This window comes from Triturus cristatus, chromosome 12 (genome assembly GCF_964204655.1).
Source record: "Triturus cristatus chromosome 12, aTriCri1.1, whole genome shotgun sequence".
In the NCBI taxonomy this organism is placed as follows: Eukaryota; Metazoa; Chordata; class Amphibia; order Caudata; family Salamandridae; genus Triturus; species Triturus cristatus.
This window is the reverse complement of record NC_140595.1, coordinates 809,877,156-809,895,719: the sequence shown is the minus strand read 5'-3', so window position 1 is coordinate 809,895,719 and position 18,564 is coordinate 809,877,156. Positions and strand designations below refer to the sequence as shown.

The 18,564-nt window shown below is 46.7% G+C and overlaps 1 protein-coding gene across 2 annotated transcripts in view; it reads right to left on the bottom strand.

Moving 5' to 3' along the window:
- Positions 1 to 18,564, bottom strand: part of SENP3 (SUMO specific peptidase 3) — a 253,052-nt gene that overhangs the window by 154,925 nt on the left and 79,563 nt on the right. The window contains exons 3-6 of one of the 2 annotated variants that reach the window (XM_085639232.1): positions 11,872 to 12,168; positions 11,191 to 11,302; positions 5,099 to 5,246; positions 4,945 to 4,992 (exon numbers count right to left, since the gene is read on the bottom strand). In XM_085639232.1, the coding sequence (XP_085495358.1) occupies positions 4,945 to 4,992; positions 5,099 to 5,246; positions 11,191 to 11,302; positions 11,872 to 12,168 (605 nt within the window). Of the gene's footprint in view, positions 1 to 4,944; positions 4,993 to 5,098; positions 5,247 to 11,190; positions 11,303 to 11,871; positions 12,172 to 18,564 lie in introns of both variants that reach the window. The other variant, XM_085639231.1, reaches the window with a different exon arrangement.

The following is an 18,564-nucleotide window of genomic DNA, read 5'->3' as shown; positions in this document are numbered from 1 at the left end:
CACACACAACCACCCACAACCACCCACAAACCCCACAACCACCCACAAACCCCACAACCACACACAAACCCCACAACCACACACACAAACCCCACAACCACACACACAAACCCCACAACCACACACACAAACCCCACACACAAAACCATACACACACAAACCCCACCACACAACCACACACAACACAAACACATAACCACACACACAATAACACAAACACACACACAACCACAACACACACAACCACAACCCACCCCCCCCCCACACCCACACACACAACCACAAGCACACACACACACAATAACACAAACACACAACCACACACAACCACAACTACACACACAACCACAACAGCACACAACCACAACAGCACACAACCACAGAACCACACACAAAACCACAAACACAACCACTTACAAACACACACAACCACACACACCACCACACCACCACACACAAACCCCACAGCCACACACATAAAACCACACACACAATAACACACATAAAACACACACCCAACCACAACACAACCAACCACAACCACACTCAACCACAACCACACTCAACCACACACACACCACCACACACACACCACCACACACACACACAACCACACACACACACAACCACACACACACACACACACAACCACACACACACACAACCACACAACCACACACACACAACCACACACACCCACAATAACACAAACACACAACCACACACACACACAATAACACAAACACACAATAACACAAACACACAACCACACACACAACCACAAAACCACAAACACAACCACAAAACCACACACAACCACACACGACCACAACCACACACACCCAACCACACCCACACACACAACCACACACACAAACACAACCACACACACAAGCACACACAATAACAGAAACACACATCCACACACACAACCACAACTACACACGCAACCACAACACACACACTACTACACACACAATCACAACACCCACACACAGCCACACACACACAACCACAAACCGTTTTCTGGCTGTCAGCATAAATACGCTGTCATCAAACACGATGAACACCTTGGGAAAGTTTGTGAAGTCACCCCCAACTTTGAAACCCCTTGTTGTAGCGGAGTGTGTGCTGTACACATGGCAATACCTTGACACAGCGGACTGTTGCAAGGAATGCTTTGAGCCTCGGAGGCTGACAGACCTCAGTCTGTGCATTAGTTCACCCCGTCTTGGCACTGCATAAAAACAGGATGCCCACTGTCCAACATGAAGTGAGACATTGTGATCGGGGCTGGAGATGCTGTTTAGCAATCTGCTTAGAACATGGTGTTTCATTTAGGGCATTAAACATAAAGGAGCACTGGCAATGCTGATAAAATGGATTTCATTTTGAGTAGTGACTAAAACTTTTTAAAAAGCCTGCTGTACTGAAACAAGCATTTGCAATGCAATAGGTCTCGCATTTGCAAAAGTTTCAGCTATTGACATTGTTCATGACAATGCCTTTTTAATCTATTTTATAAAACAAACACATAAATAAATGGCATTATCATTTACAATGCCAATAGCTAGTGTTGCATTATTATTAACAATGCCAACTGCTCACACTTTTATAATGCGAGACCTATTGCATTGCAAATGCTTGTTTCCTTATGGGTTAGGGGGCACTGCTATGCAAACCTATGTAATTTACAGCATAACCATGTTTGAAACATTTTCGGCTGCATGTATACGTTTTCTCACACACACACACACATATACATATACATATATATATATACATATATGTTTTTTTTCTATATGCTCCGGGATCCCGCACATGGGCGGGGATTATTCATAGATTATGACTTTGAGGAGTATCCCCTGGATGAGAACATCTTTGTTTCAAACGTGCTTTCAACCAGTTATCTACATAGGGATAGACGTGGATTCCCCTCCTTCTTAGGGGTGCTGCTACTGCAGCTAAGCCATTTGTGAAAACATTTGGTGCGGATTTTTATTCCACAGGAAAATACCTTGAATTGATAGAATGTGCCCTTTTGGATGAACCAGAGGTATCTTTTGTGTGCTTGACTCATGGGGATGTGCAGATAGGAGTCTTAAGTCTATTGCTGGCATGTAGTCCCTTTTTGTAGTTGTGGGATTCCTTCTTGTAGTGTTGCCATCTTGAAATGCTGCGTGCGAATGAATTTGTTTAAGAAACATAATGTGAAATTTTGCTTTGATACTAAGAAATAAGGGAAGTAATTGCCTTTGTTGGTACTCTCTCCATTGCTTGCTTTTCCAGGAGTTCCTTTATTTCCTCCTTCAATTTAAGAGTACTGTTCTTTGGAACCTTTTGTCTTTGGAGGAGGTTTCTTTGTTAGTTCTATACAATAGCGATGGGGTACCACATTTAAAATCCAATTGTCTGTAGTTATATTTTCCCATTGTTGTGGGTAATGCGCTAGTCTGCCTCCCACTGGTGTTTTGTGGGGGTTTTCCCTCGTGGGCAAGTCACTTGGAGTTTGCTCCTGCCCCTCTGGAGGGTTTTACCCTGGCTCTTACTCTGTCACGCAAGGACTGCTTAGGTCGCTGCTGCAAAGCTTGGTTTCCGGACTGGTATTCGTTGCCTTGCGCTGGCTGTTGCCATGTTGAGAAGACTCTCTCCCTTCCCCCCTCCTGTGTGTCTTCTGAGGTTAAATCCTCACCTTTTGAAGATGCCCCTATATTGTAGGGCTCACCATAACTTTGGCCGTTTCATTGCCATCCTTTATTTGTTGATGGGACTAATCTACTTCATTTCCAAATAAGGGATCTCCTGTGAAGGGCCAATTGATTATGGAGGCTTGTACTTCCTGTTTGAAGCCTGAGATTCTGGGCCAGGCGTGCCTTCTTAGTGTTGCACCTGTGCACATTTGTCTACTGGCTGTATCACTGTGTATAAATCTGATTTCAGGCAGGTGTTTGCTAGGTTTCTTTCCCTCATGTATGATGGATTTTGGTCTTTTATCCTCCTCGGGGAGTTTGTTCATTATTTCCTCAATGTCGTCCCATTGTTGACGGCCATATCTATCGAGGAGGGCATTCGAGTTCACAATGTGCCATTGAGTTGCTGCCTCCCTTTCCATCTTCCTCCCCACCATGTCCATTCTCTTACTTTCCCCTTCTGGAGGTGGGCCAGTGGAGGAATGAGCTTTGGTCCTCCTCCTTGCTGTTGTAACAATGATCGAGTCAGCCAATGCGTTCCTTTGAATGCATTTTGGGTCTTTTGTGGAGGGTTTGTATTTCTTTTCTACCCTTTGTTCCTCCCTTTGCTGAGGCAGGCTCCTTGAAAGCCTCCTTGCCCTGATCAAGAATGCTTGGTAGCAAAGGACAGTATTGTCTACCTTTCGTGGATGATAATGTTTTTAGGAGAAAATAGGAGTCTGTCTCCTCCTCTAAGAGGACCCCGAAAGTATCAGCTGCTCTTTTGATGAGTCTGCTGTAAAAGGCTGGTGGAAGAGCCTTCGAGGGATAGCTACAGATCTCTCAGTGTCAAGGTCGTTCCACTCTTCCTCGAAGGTTCCTGTAGCTTCCTCTTCTTCTGGAATGTAGAGTTCTTCCTCTACTTCCTCTTCATGATATTCGGGTATTGCCGGAGCTTTGAGGATATGATCTTCCTCGGCCTCTGAGGTGCTGGAGGGTTTTGAAGAAATTCTGTATTCTTTAGCGCCTCAAACTCCTTATGTTGAAGTGCCACCATTATTTCCTCCAGGCGTTTTTTTATCTCCACCTCGAGGGCCCTTTTGGTGTCAGAAGCCGAGGCGATCCTCTTCTTTGGTGTGGTGGATTCTGCCACCTAAGGTATGGTCTTATCCTTCAACGCCTCTCGTTTGACACGTTTTCGATGTTTTCCCCTCATCGGTATCCCTGGCATGGGTTCCGTGGGATTCTTTCAGCCACAGTTGACCCTCGGTCATAGCCTTCAATGCTTGGGCTGCCTTTTGCACCGTCTTTTTGAGGAATTTGGTATCTGAGGGGTGAGCTGTCTTTATTACCTTCACAACTTTTGTTTTTCAAAGTCCTTGGTGATCTTTTTTTAACGGTATGCCTCTTATCGGCGTACCCCTTGAGGATTTCGGCCTCAGATTCTTAGTTTGTTGATTCCGCAGCAGCCCCCTGCTAGTCGTCATCGCTTTCGAGGCCCAAGTCCTTCAGCGATACCTGTTGTTTCTGGCTGCCGAACATAGGTGCATGGTGCTCTTCCCTCTGCTTACTTTGGGCCTTGAGAGATTTTGAAAACAATACAGTGCAGGCCTCGCAGTCCTGATGCTTATGATCCCTAGGCAGGCAGAGGTTACAGACATGTGGAATGCATTCAGCAAATTTGTGGTGGCAATTAGGGCAAAACTTCAAAGGGGTATTCTCCATGGCCCCTATCTTGTCTTGTTTCGGTCCATCTGCTTGGTTGCTGCTCTGACAGGGACCACAGATGGTGAAAGGTGGCCGGAGGTTTCTCTCCTTCTATGGTGCCTTGCCAATCGATGTAGAATGGTTCTTTCAGCTAAAATTCCCAAAACTTTCTGGGATTTCGTACAAACAAATCTGAAGTCCCTTCCCTTGCTTCCACACCAAACAGTAGAATAATAATATGAAGATAGCTACCACACACATGGACTTCCGGGGCACCACATGACGTCACAAAAAGGGATGGACCGAGCACAAAACGGGGGTCAACAACGACCCAGAATACCCAACCACTAGATGGCAAAATAATGCACAGTATGTGAATCCAGAAAAGGATTCATGCTGCAAAACCAAAGTTAAGCCAATGCTAGGAGACACTGAACATCTCTGAAAAATTAAGCTGCAGTCTAGTCTTGATCATATCCCACAATTTCTGGATGCGATAGGAGGACCAGTTTTTTTTGCCCTTTTGACAATTCAAAAGCATGTTCAGTTCAGTCTAAACAAATCTCACCTTGTCAGACACACTGTCCATCACTAGGTCTCCATACATGTTCATAACCTGGGAAAGGGATACAGATATTGGTTAGGGCCACCAATTAAAAAAACAAAACAAATAGGCAATGAAGAAGTAGAGCACTTGCAGGAATATATAGGTGATTTTATACCTGGTCGTTGAGCCAATTCTGTCCATAAAGTGTGCCTAGATCATCCATGGTCAGTACATGGCGGTTGTAATTGACTCTGAAGCCTCGAACCATAGCATTGCCGGGCACGCGTTGGTAGGACTGAATAAGATGGTACACTAAGCCCTTCCTACAAAAAAAGGACAGGACAGATAATGCAATTCCCGCAGCCACATTTTAGACCACAGGTGTAACTATCACAAACAGGGGGTCAGGTAAACCAGAAGGAGGTTGCCATTCAGCCCAGGACCAGCCTGCAACTACCAGAGAATCACAAATCAATCATTCAGGGACTGGGAAGCGCAACACCACAACTTGCCTCTTTCAACCTTCCCCTTAGTGCCAGCAAACATCTCAAGCAACTAAGAAAGTAACACAGGCTTGGGGTGATCACCAATAATTCATTCATTCAACTCTAGACAATCTGCTTACCATTACTCCTCACAAAACTTTCACTCCACTCCCTCTGGCCGTCTACACGCCCTCCCTTAACCTGTCCTGTCGTTATACAACTAAGCTACATTATTGACTTATAAGTTGGAAATCAAAGCTTAACCCTTTCACAGAAAGCAATGCATCCGCCGACGTATCACTAATTTTGCAGATATCGGTAAAGGTGCCAGCACATTGTAAGTGCAACTCAATACAGCCCCAGAGCAGTACAATCGCTCATATCACTTCTGTAAAACCTGGTGTCACCGGGCCCTAAGGGGGTAACGTGACTCGAGCGGTTGGGCACCCGAAGGCTTAAGTGTAAAGCGACCATACAACACACACATCCCCTGAAGCAGGAAACGCACACAATAGTGGACGCCACACAGTAGGTTCAGTGAAAATCAAACATGTTTTATCTAAGCAGTTATATGCAAATGCAGTTCATGAGATGGCAATGGGCATTACTTGAATACATTCATAGTAGATTCACCAGCATTTCATCATGGTGCCCTAGACAGTACCGGAATACATTAGCGTCAGATTCACCAGCAGTTCATGATGATGCAATATGCAGTACCTGAATACACTAGCGTCAGATTCATCAGCAACTCATCATAGTTCCATTTGCAATACCTGGCGAACCTGGGGGGGGGGAACGGTGAACACAGCGGTTAACCAGTTTGCTGCGCCCCTCCCACCACTAGCGTTTCAACCTGCCGTGGGTACCTTGCGCAGGATCTAGCGATTATCAGCGCTTTGAAATAGGGCTGGAAAATGTAGCGCCACACATGGAAGACTACTAGTGCTTAAGCGCAGAACTTGAGGATCCAGCGCTAATCGTAATAATCAGACACTAAGCCCTTCAGGGCAGGACTCAAGAACACAGCGCTACTCGTAATGATCCAGCATTGGGCACTTTAGAGCAGAGCTTAGGAACACAGCGCTACTCGTAAGAATTAAACATTACACACAGAGTAGAACTTAAGTATACAGCGCTACTCGTGATAATCAAGTATGAGGCCCTTCAGAGCAGAGCTTAGGAACACAGCGCTACTCGTAATAATTAGGCCTTAAGCACTTGTGTGCAGAGCTTAAGAATACAGCGCTACTCGTGAGGATCAAGCCGGAGGCGCTTCAGAGGAGAACTTCAGAACACAGCGCTACTCGTACTTGACAAGCCTCAAGTAGGCGGTCCACTGATAAGCAGCAGTCTCTAAGGAAGGGGCACTCCCTCGGAGGGGTGTCAGAGTCTCCGGTGAACGGGGGGGGGGGGGGGGGGGGGACTCCCGCGGGGGGGGGGGGGGGGGGGGGGGGGGGAGAGTGTCGTAGGGTGCGGTGCCGCTCCCGGTCTGTAGGGGGCGCACCGGGCCCGTCCCACGCCTCCCGGGGAGCAGGGGGGTTGAGTTCTCCGGCCTCCACTCGGCCACGCTACCTCCCAGCCCCCGAGGGTTACCTTGATCTCGGCATCCTGGGGCTTCCGACACCGCTCCGGACTCCGCAGTCGATGCTTCAGCGACGGGGGCCGGCCACGGCCTCTCACACCTTCGCCCGTAGCTGCGACGGCAGCGATGGGGCCCCGGGCTTCTCCGCGGGCCTTGATGCGATGATGGCGCAAGCTTCCGGCCTCCGGGCCACGTGCTGAGCGCGCTCTGGTCCCCGCGTCAGGGGGGTGGGGCAAATTAAGCGGGAGCGCTCGGCGCTCCACGTGGATGGATGCAGGGAATCTCAGGCCAGGTCAGGGAGCGCAGGGGTCACAGCGCTAATACCTGGTTGATCCCCAGCACTTCAGCATTCAATCGTAACATGAAGTTTCAGCATTCAGTTTTGTCATGCCGTTTCAGCGATCGGTTTCAGCATTCAGTTCTGGCATGAAGTTTCAGCATTCCGCTCTTGCATAAAGTTTCAGCATTCCGCTCTTGCATAAAGTTTCAGCATTCAGTTCTGGCATGAAGTTTCAGCATTCAGTTCTGGCATGAAGTTTCAGCATCCAGTTCTGGCATGAAGTTTCAGCATCCAGTTCTGGCATGAAGTTTCAGCATCCAGTTCTGGCATGAAGTTTCAGCATTCAGTTCTGGCATGAAGTTTCAGCATTCAGTTCTGGCATGAAGTTTCAGCATTCAGTTCTGGCATGAAGTTTCAGCATTCAGTTCTTGCGGCGCAGATGTCACTGGCGCCCTTGGGGGGGGGGGGGGTTCTGTTCCTGGGGGGTTAGGGACTGAGTTGGTGACTAGTTCCTTCCTAGTCAAGCATAGCAGATGGCCCCTGGGTTCTCCTATCACTGGGCTAGATCAGTGGGCTGTACAGGATCCCTCACTCAAAAGGCAGTACCCAAGTCCTGTCACTTTCAGAGGCATAAGTCCCTGGCTAGGCCCTACCGCCTACACTCCTGCGTGGATTTTCCCCAGGTCTGCTTTACTCCCACTGGCCAACTGACCAGAAAATGTTTCCTTCCATCACTTATGTATCCCTAGGTCAGGTGACCTCTATCCAAGGCGGCAAAAGTAAAAACCCCACCTCTCTTCTAGAAGGTTCCAGCATATTCCAGGAGCTTCCCCATTCTACCTATGGGACAAAAAAGGCGGGCTGGTGTCGCAACATTGTTGTGGGGTTCCGGCCAGCTCCTGGCAGCTAGGGTGCTACTAGTAAAGACCACTCCGCAGTAGCAGGGGCCTGTGGCAGCCATCTTGGGAGAAGGGAGCACCTGCACCTTAACACTGGTTGGCAATGAAAAGGCGCCCGGAGACCTAGGTCCAACATAAAAATGAGGGTGGAAAAAAATGAGGCACGATCAAAAATAGATGGGGAGACCACCCTAGGGCTGACAGGTCCAACAACTTCTACCCACAGTTTCTTGCTAGCACCATCAGTAGTATTTGGATTCCAGATATGTAGTTAATCAGAAGCATTGCAAGGCCTGGGAAGTAGGTTTCACTATCACAAAAAGATTAGTAAGGTACCACAATGTGAACTGGATCACCTCTGGGTGAATTGAGTCAGAGAGAACCCGGTATCCACAGATTTCCAAAATCTTGTTTGGAGTTCTCAAAAGGGATGAGTACTAAGATCAGCCCTGCACCATTCACCTATTCAGTCTCCTCTGATGCCAACATTCCCAAAGAAATGTATGCATGCTACTTTTGACAGTACCCGAGTTTGTGCCAGCACAGTTTACTGTTGAAGCAGGACTTTGTACTCTGCCTGTACAGGTGCTGTATATGCAGCCGCACACGACTTGGTCTTATCTATGTGTAACAACCACCAGTTCCCCAAGGATGCATTTCATTCTTTTTGCTTCCTTTGAATTGCCTTTACTGTTCTTCAAAATGTAAGCAATTTTGCATGACCCTGTCCAAGTCTCAATCAGGTGCTGGTAGTCTCTCTAGAAATCAATGATGGGTCAATACGGATTCCTTTTGCAGCTCCTAGGCAAACTCCTTTGCCCAACAATTGGCAGGTCCGACACTTGAGGAAGGAATCGCAAAATTGACAGATGCTAGCGATATTCATGCTCCTCTTTGGAGTCAGCTCCAAGGAGCCACAATGCTTTAAAATGGTTCTCTGAGGATTTAAAGTCAGCCAAATTAGAACTGCGCCATGCTAAACGCAATTGCCGGGAAAACTACTCGGCCAATTTACCCGAGACTTCTCAAACAATGCAAAAGGCTCATTATACACGACAACTCCGCCTTCTTACACAAAATTACTAAGTCAGCTAATATGTCCAAGGAAATCTTCAAAATTGTAGCCTTACTGTCCAAACCTGAGAGTGACTCCTACAATAAATCCTTTTTTGAATGAGAGGCTTTTAATTCTCTCTTTATTGATAAGATTACCAACATCAAAGCCAGTATCCTCTCTAGTCCTTCACCTTCGGCTACATCTACAACAGACTAACTCAACCATAATGTCTGATCTGCACGCCACTAGCAAGGCACATCTTATGGACCTCTTGAGTAAAGTGTAATCAGGCTCTCCAAATGATCTCTGCCCCCCTGAGGACCTAAATATTGTCTTTTCTCACTTCCCTGATCTCACCCTATCCCTTCTCAACAAGTCCTTAAGCGGTTGCTGAGCCCCTACCACCTTTAAGGATGCGATAGTTGTCCCTCTACTGAATTAAATCGGCAACGATCCATCTATCTTATAAAATGACAGTCATATCTCTATGCTTCCCTACCTGGCAAAGATACTTGAGGATCATGTACCGGACTGCATATGTTCTTTCGTGGAGGAAACCAACTTGAGTACCACAACAAGCAGGCTTTCGGCCGGCCCATTCCACTGGGACGCTTATTCTCAGTGGTGAACGATCTACGCGAAGCAGTCGACAGGGACACCACCCAGGCACTGTTGCTTCTTGACCTTTCGGTGGCTGGTAAAGTGGTCGACCATGACATCCTGATGGACTGTCGGGGCTGCAGGCCTCCAGAGCTCTGTGCGGACTGGATTATTTCATTTTTGGAAGACTGGTACCAGGTGGTTGGGCTATCCACCTTCTGCTTCCCTAAGATTAGGTTAACCTGTGGTGTCCCTCAAGGATCTGCTCTGTCCCCCTACATTTTTAACCTATATATATCCATCTTTTGGTACGCTCCCAAAAACAAGTGAAGAGAAAAGTTAATTATGCAGATTTGCAATTGATCTTCACTATGGACAACTCGCGGAATGCAAATTCTCTTTTCAAAACACAATGTTATTCATCCACCACTGGATGAAAGACAAACAACTTAAATTCAACTCAGATGAGACAGATTGTCACCACCAGAAATAAACATGACCCGTGGAGTCTACACTCTGGCCTGTCACCATGGATTCCCTCCCTATGCCAAGAATTCAGTTAAGAGCCTCGGAGTACTGATCAATGCCAAATTGTCTATTAAACCTAAATTAGAGTCTGTAAAATCTTGCTTTCTACAGTTCTGAAAAATTAGAAAGATCAGTAAATTACTTTCCTTCGAGGCTCTCACTCAGGCTATCATTGCTCTGGTCACCTCAATGTTAAAAAGGCCCAAGTGGAGGGAGTTAGCATAGTGTGAGACTGGTTCAAAATCAGGCAGCCAGATTTCTGAACCAACAACCTTTGAACAGTCACATTAAGCCCCCTTAGGAAATTGCACTGGCTATTCATAAAACAAAGCTCCATTTTTAAGAAGGGCTGCCTTATCTTTAAATCTCTACAGACTGGTAGTCCCGGTTTGATCTCTGCTCGCATACAAATATACATCCCCTCTCGCAATTTGAGGTCTATGTATTTGAATTTTGTCACCATTCCTACTTTAAAAAAGACTCGGTGGCTCCAGATGCTTAGTATTCCCCCCCCCTCATCGCCCGTCCACCGGAAATCAGGTCTACCCTCCCCCTGTTACTCAATGTTCAGAAAACGTTCACAGACCTGGCTTTTCAGGCAAGTGTATGTGTAATGATCAGTCGTGTGCTTTGTTTCAGCTACCATAGCGCTGTCAAAACATTTGGTGAACGTCCGCTCTAGAAATGTATATAACATAATGTTGGCACTTTTTTTGTCCAAGGTCATCCTTAGCTAGTCACACAAAAGAAGGCTAGCTTATATCTAAAATAGACTGAAGTCTTCCCAAAGAACTATCTGTATGAAAGAAAACTTCGAACATTGCGGGGTTTACCTCTGTGAAGTGGAGAAGTCTTCTTGGAACACATCTTCCAGTTTTTCAACCACTTCATCAGTGCCAAGCGGAATAAGGCTCCCATAGGTCTGCAAAAATTGATCCAAAATACCTGGCCGGGCAAGAGCAGGAATTTAGAGAAACAGCACAAGTCAAGACATCCTCCAGAAGGGCAAGCAGCATTTACTTTCGCCAGATTCATCTAGCTTTTTCATGATGGCACACCACAACATTTTAGCCACTGTTTAAAAGTAGTTTAATAATGTCAATTAGCAAAGGGTAGCTTATATACAGAGTAGCTTCCCTTGGTGTGACAAAGCTACACTGGTGTGCAGTACTGCAGTAGCTCTCAGATGCACTGGTATCGGCCAAAAGGGTAGCAGGGGAATTAATAGTGATGGTGGAGGACTACTCTAAAGTTACATATGTGAGACAACACTGGTTTAACAGTCACACCTGCAGGCCAGTGTGCTGTGCAGGTCCATCCATTCTGCTGCTTGCACAAAGTGATACAAGAAGTGCCTGCCTCTTATAGAAGGAAGGAGGGACGGTCACTAATACTCACGATTTTCAGGTCCAGGTCCTGCTACAGCTGATCGACTACGAATAGTTTCAGTTGGAGAAGTGTCAAATAAATTTAATAACGCCTGAGAATAAACAATATTAGAAAAGTAGACTTACTCTGTACACAGGCTATGTGTTCTTCTGTCAAGGACTCGGACTGGCCTGGCTTCTCAGGCTGCTCATTTTCTTCTCCCACTTGATTTTCCAGCTTGCTGGGGATAGGCTCAGTCTGTTCTGCCCGAGGACCATTGCTGATCACTGCCTCCGGCGCTCTGGGGCTCTTATGCAATTGATCTGTCAACGCTGAATCAATACTACAAACGTTGGTAATCATGATGCTGGGGTCCGTAGAGCCACCGGGAAGGCAAAGGTCACTATGTGAGGTCATGGACATGTATCCATTTGGGAGCATAGCTGCTGTGCATGCAAAGAAAACAGGTTGTGAATAATCTGCAGAATACTACAGCAATAAGAGGAGCAAGCACAGCATACTCAAAAGAAACAATTATTGCATAATCAACGGGATTTAATCCATAGCTAGCTTGCTGATGAGTTAATGGTCTGCAGAGCTCTCTGTGCATCTGTTAGGTCGTCCCAGTAACAGCAAGGCATGTTACCAGTCACCACTAAGCTGCATTGGTACACTAAAGTGTGTGAGGCCCAGTGCTGCAACAGCAGAATACTATATGTGGAACCCATTAAGAGCAAGCTGTGCTAATGGGCAGATATGCTGCATGTCGGGAGTAGGGTTCACTTGTAATTCTGTAGATGGGCTCCAGTTGTAGAACAGGTGCCATGAGTCAAGACTGAGGTGCACTGGCAGTACACGCTGCAGCACTGGAACAGCACAGTTGGTACAAGTCCATACTGCGGCACATTGTCAGAGCTGTAAGCAGACCCCCAAGAGCAGGAAAAAAGTTACCAAAATCACTGAGAAACTGGCAACTTATGTTGCTGTGAATGTTGCACCTGCTGGAAGTAGAGTTGTACCCGATCCAATTTGTCCTGGCCAATTAAATATCAGCCTCCAGACTGGTGACAGTAGGAGATGGAGGTTTACACAGGATCAGCGGGGATCAAAAGAAAGCCAGGGGGTACTAATCCCTCTAGAATACTAAATATCACACAGAGTATGTCCTGCTATATGTGAGAACGGAAATATAGAAAAGTAGAGTCATGTAATGTCAGAAGAAAGAGCCAGGAGGAGAAATGTCCTTCAGGACAAGAACCCTCACTCTCAGTTAGGTGACATGCTTCATCATATGGGTTGCCTCCTCACACCGAGATCTCTTTAAGGGACCAACCTATGGCAGAAACAGGTTTACCTACATCTAGGGATATAGCGGCTTAATCTCTAGTCCTCTTGCTTTTTAACTGTGTCCCTGAGTCCACCCAATAAAGATTTAGTGGAACCATGGAGACATTTTAATCGCTCATTTTCGCACTCGGCCCCCCCCTCAGCACTATCCATACGCTCATCTTGAGAAAACACCCGAGCTCCTCCCCTCGGGGAGTTGTAGCCCAAATCTCGGTGTGAGGAGGGAACCCATATGATGAAGCAGGTCACCTAACGGTGAGTGAGTGTTCTTGTCCTGAAGGAAATTTCTCCTCCTGGCTCTCTGACATTACATGACTCTTTGTTATTTTTTCCCTCACACATAGCCGGACATACTCGTGATATTTAGGAGGAGATGGATGCCTTTGGCAACATTGCCTCAAGCCCACTAATTTTCTCCCCTCCAACAAACCTTTCCTGCAACTTCATGTCCCCAAGACAGCAGATGAAAGTAAAGAGCCTCCTATGGGACAGATCTGTACACAAATTATTAAAGAGGGCAGTGTCTGGGCCAACAGCATGCAAATATCAAAAGTAGAACATACCGACTAAGGCTGCACTCCTACGTCCTGTACAGGGAGTAGCAGAGTCATGCAGTCACCAGGGAATCAAGGTTGTTAACCAACCCTCACCAGTGCCTTCAATAACGTAAGAAAATAACTTATTGTTCCAAGCAAATTGCATTTCCACTGAACCCGTAATACCTTGCAGACAATTGGTCTTAATACTGGATGTTATCTATTCCTCTCTAGTGTAGGTCTGTATATATTTATTCCTACTAGTCAAATAGGAGAGCTTCCCAATAAATCTTGGGGATAGCACACTTGTCTTAAACAGTGTTGTGCAGTTGCCTCCACCGCCAAATGCCACTGTAACTATCCACCGTTACCGTCTGCCCCATCCACCTTTGTGGTTATTTTCACTTTGTCGCCTTCAAAGGAGTGTTAGGACCTGGATCAGGGCGGAGTAAAGAAAGCCCAAGAACGCTGTTCAATTTTAAAAATTCTACTTCAGTGCTATGCCACTGCACCGCTCACATTTCCATGGGGGATTTCAATTCCATCTTCGGGTTGACTTTATAATCGTCTCGTTCAGCCATGGTTTTTAGATTATTGTACACCTAGTTAGTGCTGCATGGTGATTATACCCGTTTGAAGAGGGTGCACCTTTCCTTGGGCAAGTCATCCCCTCTTAGATACACTTCGTGGCTTAATGTTATAAACTGCTAAAAAGTTAAGTGATTGTGTCACAGGGTATTATTGGTAGGTAAAGCATTCAAATGCTGCAGGGGTTAAGTCGCCTGTAAATCACAGGAATGAGTGAGATTTCAGTTATGGACGGCAGCACAATCAGACGTTTGATCACTCAATGCCTGTTGTACATGCCCTGAGTGAGTTGAATGATCGGGTCTATCCTCTAACCTCATGGTGTAGAGCATCAATGCCATTTTTAACCTCTGTGGCCTGTTACCCCCACAAAGATTGATAGACTGCCTCATCAAGGAATGCTATCAGTAGTAAGAGCACTATATTCAGTAACATGTTACAAATTCTCCAACTTCAAGAATAAATACCCATAAATGCTTATTTGTAGGAGATAATTACATAGAGACCCACACCAATTTGCTGTTTCAGGTCAGTTTCATCCAAAGCAGAACATTTAATCAATGCAGTAAGACAAAACTGCATTTCTGTAAAGTAGCTACAGGATTTTCACCCAGGACCATTAAGAAACCACACTAGAAACGCACATTAGGAATGGATTTATAACATTCGTTGCAGAACCCAGGTGAATTCTCTTACTGCATCAAATCCTATTTAGCTAACTGAAGAAATAAGGTTCTGTTCTGAAGTCCTAGTAGGAATAACAAAAGAGCCTTTAAGGGACTTACTAAAGAAATAATTATCAACTGGGTCGCAAACTCTGGCGCCTGCAACTCTCACCTTTATTTAGCTTGCAATTCAAGAAAATGTTACTCACCTTGTAATGATCTGTTTTTTTGCATTTACTGTTTTATATTGGCATGCTCTCTCTCCATACTCCTGCCATCTAGTGTTGGGTCCAGATGTTTGCAAGTCTTTTATTCTTCGAAAAAGCCTTTGGTTTTGAGATGCCAACTCCATTGTAATCTTACAATGCTCAAGGACTCCATCTCAAACGGATTGTTTTCCAAATGGGTGAGTAGTGAAGCGTAACTATGCAAGAGAACATATTTACGGTGCGCTGTAATTTATAAAGGTTGTAAACATCTGAGATCATTGCCTGCTTCTGAACACACGTGTGAATATGCAGTACTACAAGTTACAGACTAGCACTCTGTTTGAATCATGTGCTGCTGTATATCATGTGCTGCTGTATATCATGTGCTGCTGTATATCATGTGCTGCTGTATATCATGTGCTGCTGTATATCATGTGCTGCTGTATATCATGTGCTGCTGTAGATCATGTGCTGCTGTAGATCATGTGCTGCTGTAGATCATGTGCTGCTGTAGATCATGTGCTGCTGTAGATCATGTGCTGCTGTAGATCATGTGCTGCTGTAGATCATGTGCTGCTGTATATCATGTGCTGCTGTAGATCATGTGCTGCTGTAGATCATGTGCTGCTGTATATCATGTGCTGCTGTATATCATGTGCTGCTGTATATCATGTGCTGCTGTATATCATGTGCTGCTGTATATCATGTGCTGCTGTATATCATGTGCTGTGCGTATATTGAAAATCAGTAGTTGATGCATCAAGCAGTGGCTAGCGAGCAGACAATTCTTGTTTGGAATGAAGTCAACACTGTCTAACCAAACAGTCTTGCTGGGCTTGAAATAAACACAAAAGTGCTTAGTTAACAGGAAGAGTTGACCATGTAGCAGCTTTAAAGATGTTCGTATGTTCCCTTAAAAAGGCATAGTTGCACCCTTCTTTCTAGTGGCATGAGTCTTAGGAATAGCATGCAGTGTACATTTTGCTTTAGCATACATGTACGCACGCATTTCACTATCCAGCTCGCAAGACCACACTTTGAAATTGTTTTCCTGAGTGAAGCTTCACAAAAGCAACAAACAGTTGCTTGGTCTATTTTGTTCTTTCAATGTAGTGCATTTGTGCCCTCTCGACATCTAATGTGTGCATTTCCCTCTTTGTCAAGGTCTTGGGATGTGGGCAAAAGACAGGCTAAACCACTACGTGATTGACAGAGAGGGGAAATCACATTGGGAATAAAACTTTGGTTTTGTTCTGAAGACGACTGTATTGTGAGCCTTGTACAAAACGTTCCTCCTGTGTAAGTGCTCGTTACTCACTAACTCATTTGTGAGGGGACTGTCTAGGCTGCCTTTAAAGGAAGAAAATGTATATCACAAGAGGAGGTCCCATAAATCTTGTTAGCACTACTTTAGGTCCCATGTAAGTGCCGGTGGAGTCCTAGTAGAAATAACTCTTAATCTCCTCCATGAAGTTTTAACTGCAGGAATTTCGAACAAAATAGAGTGTTCTCCATTTGGAATGCAGGCTGCCACTATACCGATACCTTTCTCTGCAATCATGGATCTATCCATGTCTTTCTCCCATCCCCTTAGAGTTGGTGTTGGACTTGGTCCTTTTTGGCAGGTTCACCCCTGAACTTTTTGCCTTAAGGTCTAACATGGTGGTAGTGATTTTAGGCCTCTGCGCACTTTAGCACTGTGGCCCAGTGTAAAGTGCGTGCGCTCTCGGTGACATTTGGCAGTTTGGCCTGCCCTCCCATAGGAAAGCATGGGGATGCCCTTATCAGTGTGTGTCAGTGGTAATTCCTGTTATGAGAGGAGCTGTGTGGTCAACTCTGGTATGTCTGAAATCGCGTGAATAAATGCTGTGCAATAGTGTGCGCAGATTTATTGTGGTTATGTTAGAAGGCACTTTTAGAAGTTGGCATTTGTGTCCTATGTGTGCCTGCATGATGTGAATTGCATGTCTGGCTTGTGATTGACAGGAGCTGAGAGGGCTGGGGAATTCCAGGAGCCAGGATGAGTCTGCCCAGTGGTGAATAGGGAGATCTGCATGTAGATGGGAGGGAGGAGTTGCACCTGGGACCTGAATAGGACTGTGCCTTCCCTCCACAATGCTGGCTCCACCTCCTGTGGTGCGTCTAATGTCCCTGGCCTGTCCTGTGAAAAGAAGGAAGGCGTCATGTACACAAAGTGCTCCTGAACCAGTTTTATCTGGTTCCCCCAAACCCTGTGCTGTTACACAAAGGATTTAGTAGTATAAATATAGGGCTGTGACCCCATGAAAATGTTCTTGGACTCTAATCTGCCAGGGGTGTGCTGCTTCTGGGGCCCGGGGGGAGGGGGGGTGCCATGAGGGCTTGCCTCCCGGGGCCCTGCCTTGCCCCTGGAAGACCTTTTCGGGACCCTTTTTCTTTCCTTGTCATCTCCAGGACCTTCATGGGACTTTGGCTGCACTTTTGTGCCCTGAGAACACTGTGCTTTATTTCTTGTATTTGCCCCAAGAGAGGAGAGCCTGGGGGCTGCACAGTGCTGGGCTGCATCCCCTTTAGGAGGGAATCCCCACCATAGGGATTCCCCCGTGATGATTATGGCGACGGGTGCCCACCCCGCATTTTGATGTGTTTCGCGGGTGCCCACCCCGCTCTTATGCCACATATCATCCTTATTCTAATAGCGGGAGCCCACCCCGCTTCGAGCGTTTCATGACGCGGGTGCCCACCCTGCTCTATATTTTAAGTCAGGAGGGAGCCTACCCCTCATTGTCCGCGTTATATTCATTTTTAGACGCGGGTGCCCACCCTGCATTTTTCTGCTGGGAAAGTTTCACCGCTGCGTCCCGAGTCGCGGCAAAAGCGTAAGTCAGGCAACAATGTGCCTGGTGGCGGGCAGGACTTCCGGTTTTGCGGAGGAAGTCCCGCACACGCCCCGGCAGCCTAAGGAGACTTCTAGGAGGACCGGGCGAAGAGCAGAGTACCGGCAGGAAGAGGAGCCTGCATGCAACGCCCCGGTGAGTGGAGCTGCCGCATAGCCCCTTTGCGAGTGCCCCCCTAGTCCTGAGCGGACACGCGAGAGGAAGCGGGCCGCTCCTACAAGTGAGGGGGACTATTCAGTTTCTAGGGGCGCCTTGTTGGTGCCTGTCAAAGCCCAGCCTATTTCCTGAGCAGCCTCCACCTGATAGGAGGGGGGAGGGGAGGGGGGGTTGTCGCTCCAACGAAGGGGGTCCATGGTTGCTTAAAGAGCCAGATGGGTCCGTGAGCATTTTTCAGTGCCCCCAGTGTGGGGCTGATCTTCACAGCAGCACCGCAGTTGCGGCCCGCTGCAACGTCTGTGGCATGTTTATTTACAGACCCCCGTGCGGCTCCAACATTTGACCTGATGATCTTCAGAGCCCCGTGTGGCTCCCACGTGGGGCATCATTTGTTTTCAAGGGCCCGTGTCCCTACCAGTATGCCCAGCCCTACAGCTGCCCCACCTGATAGAGGGCAGCAGC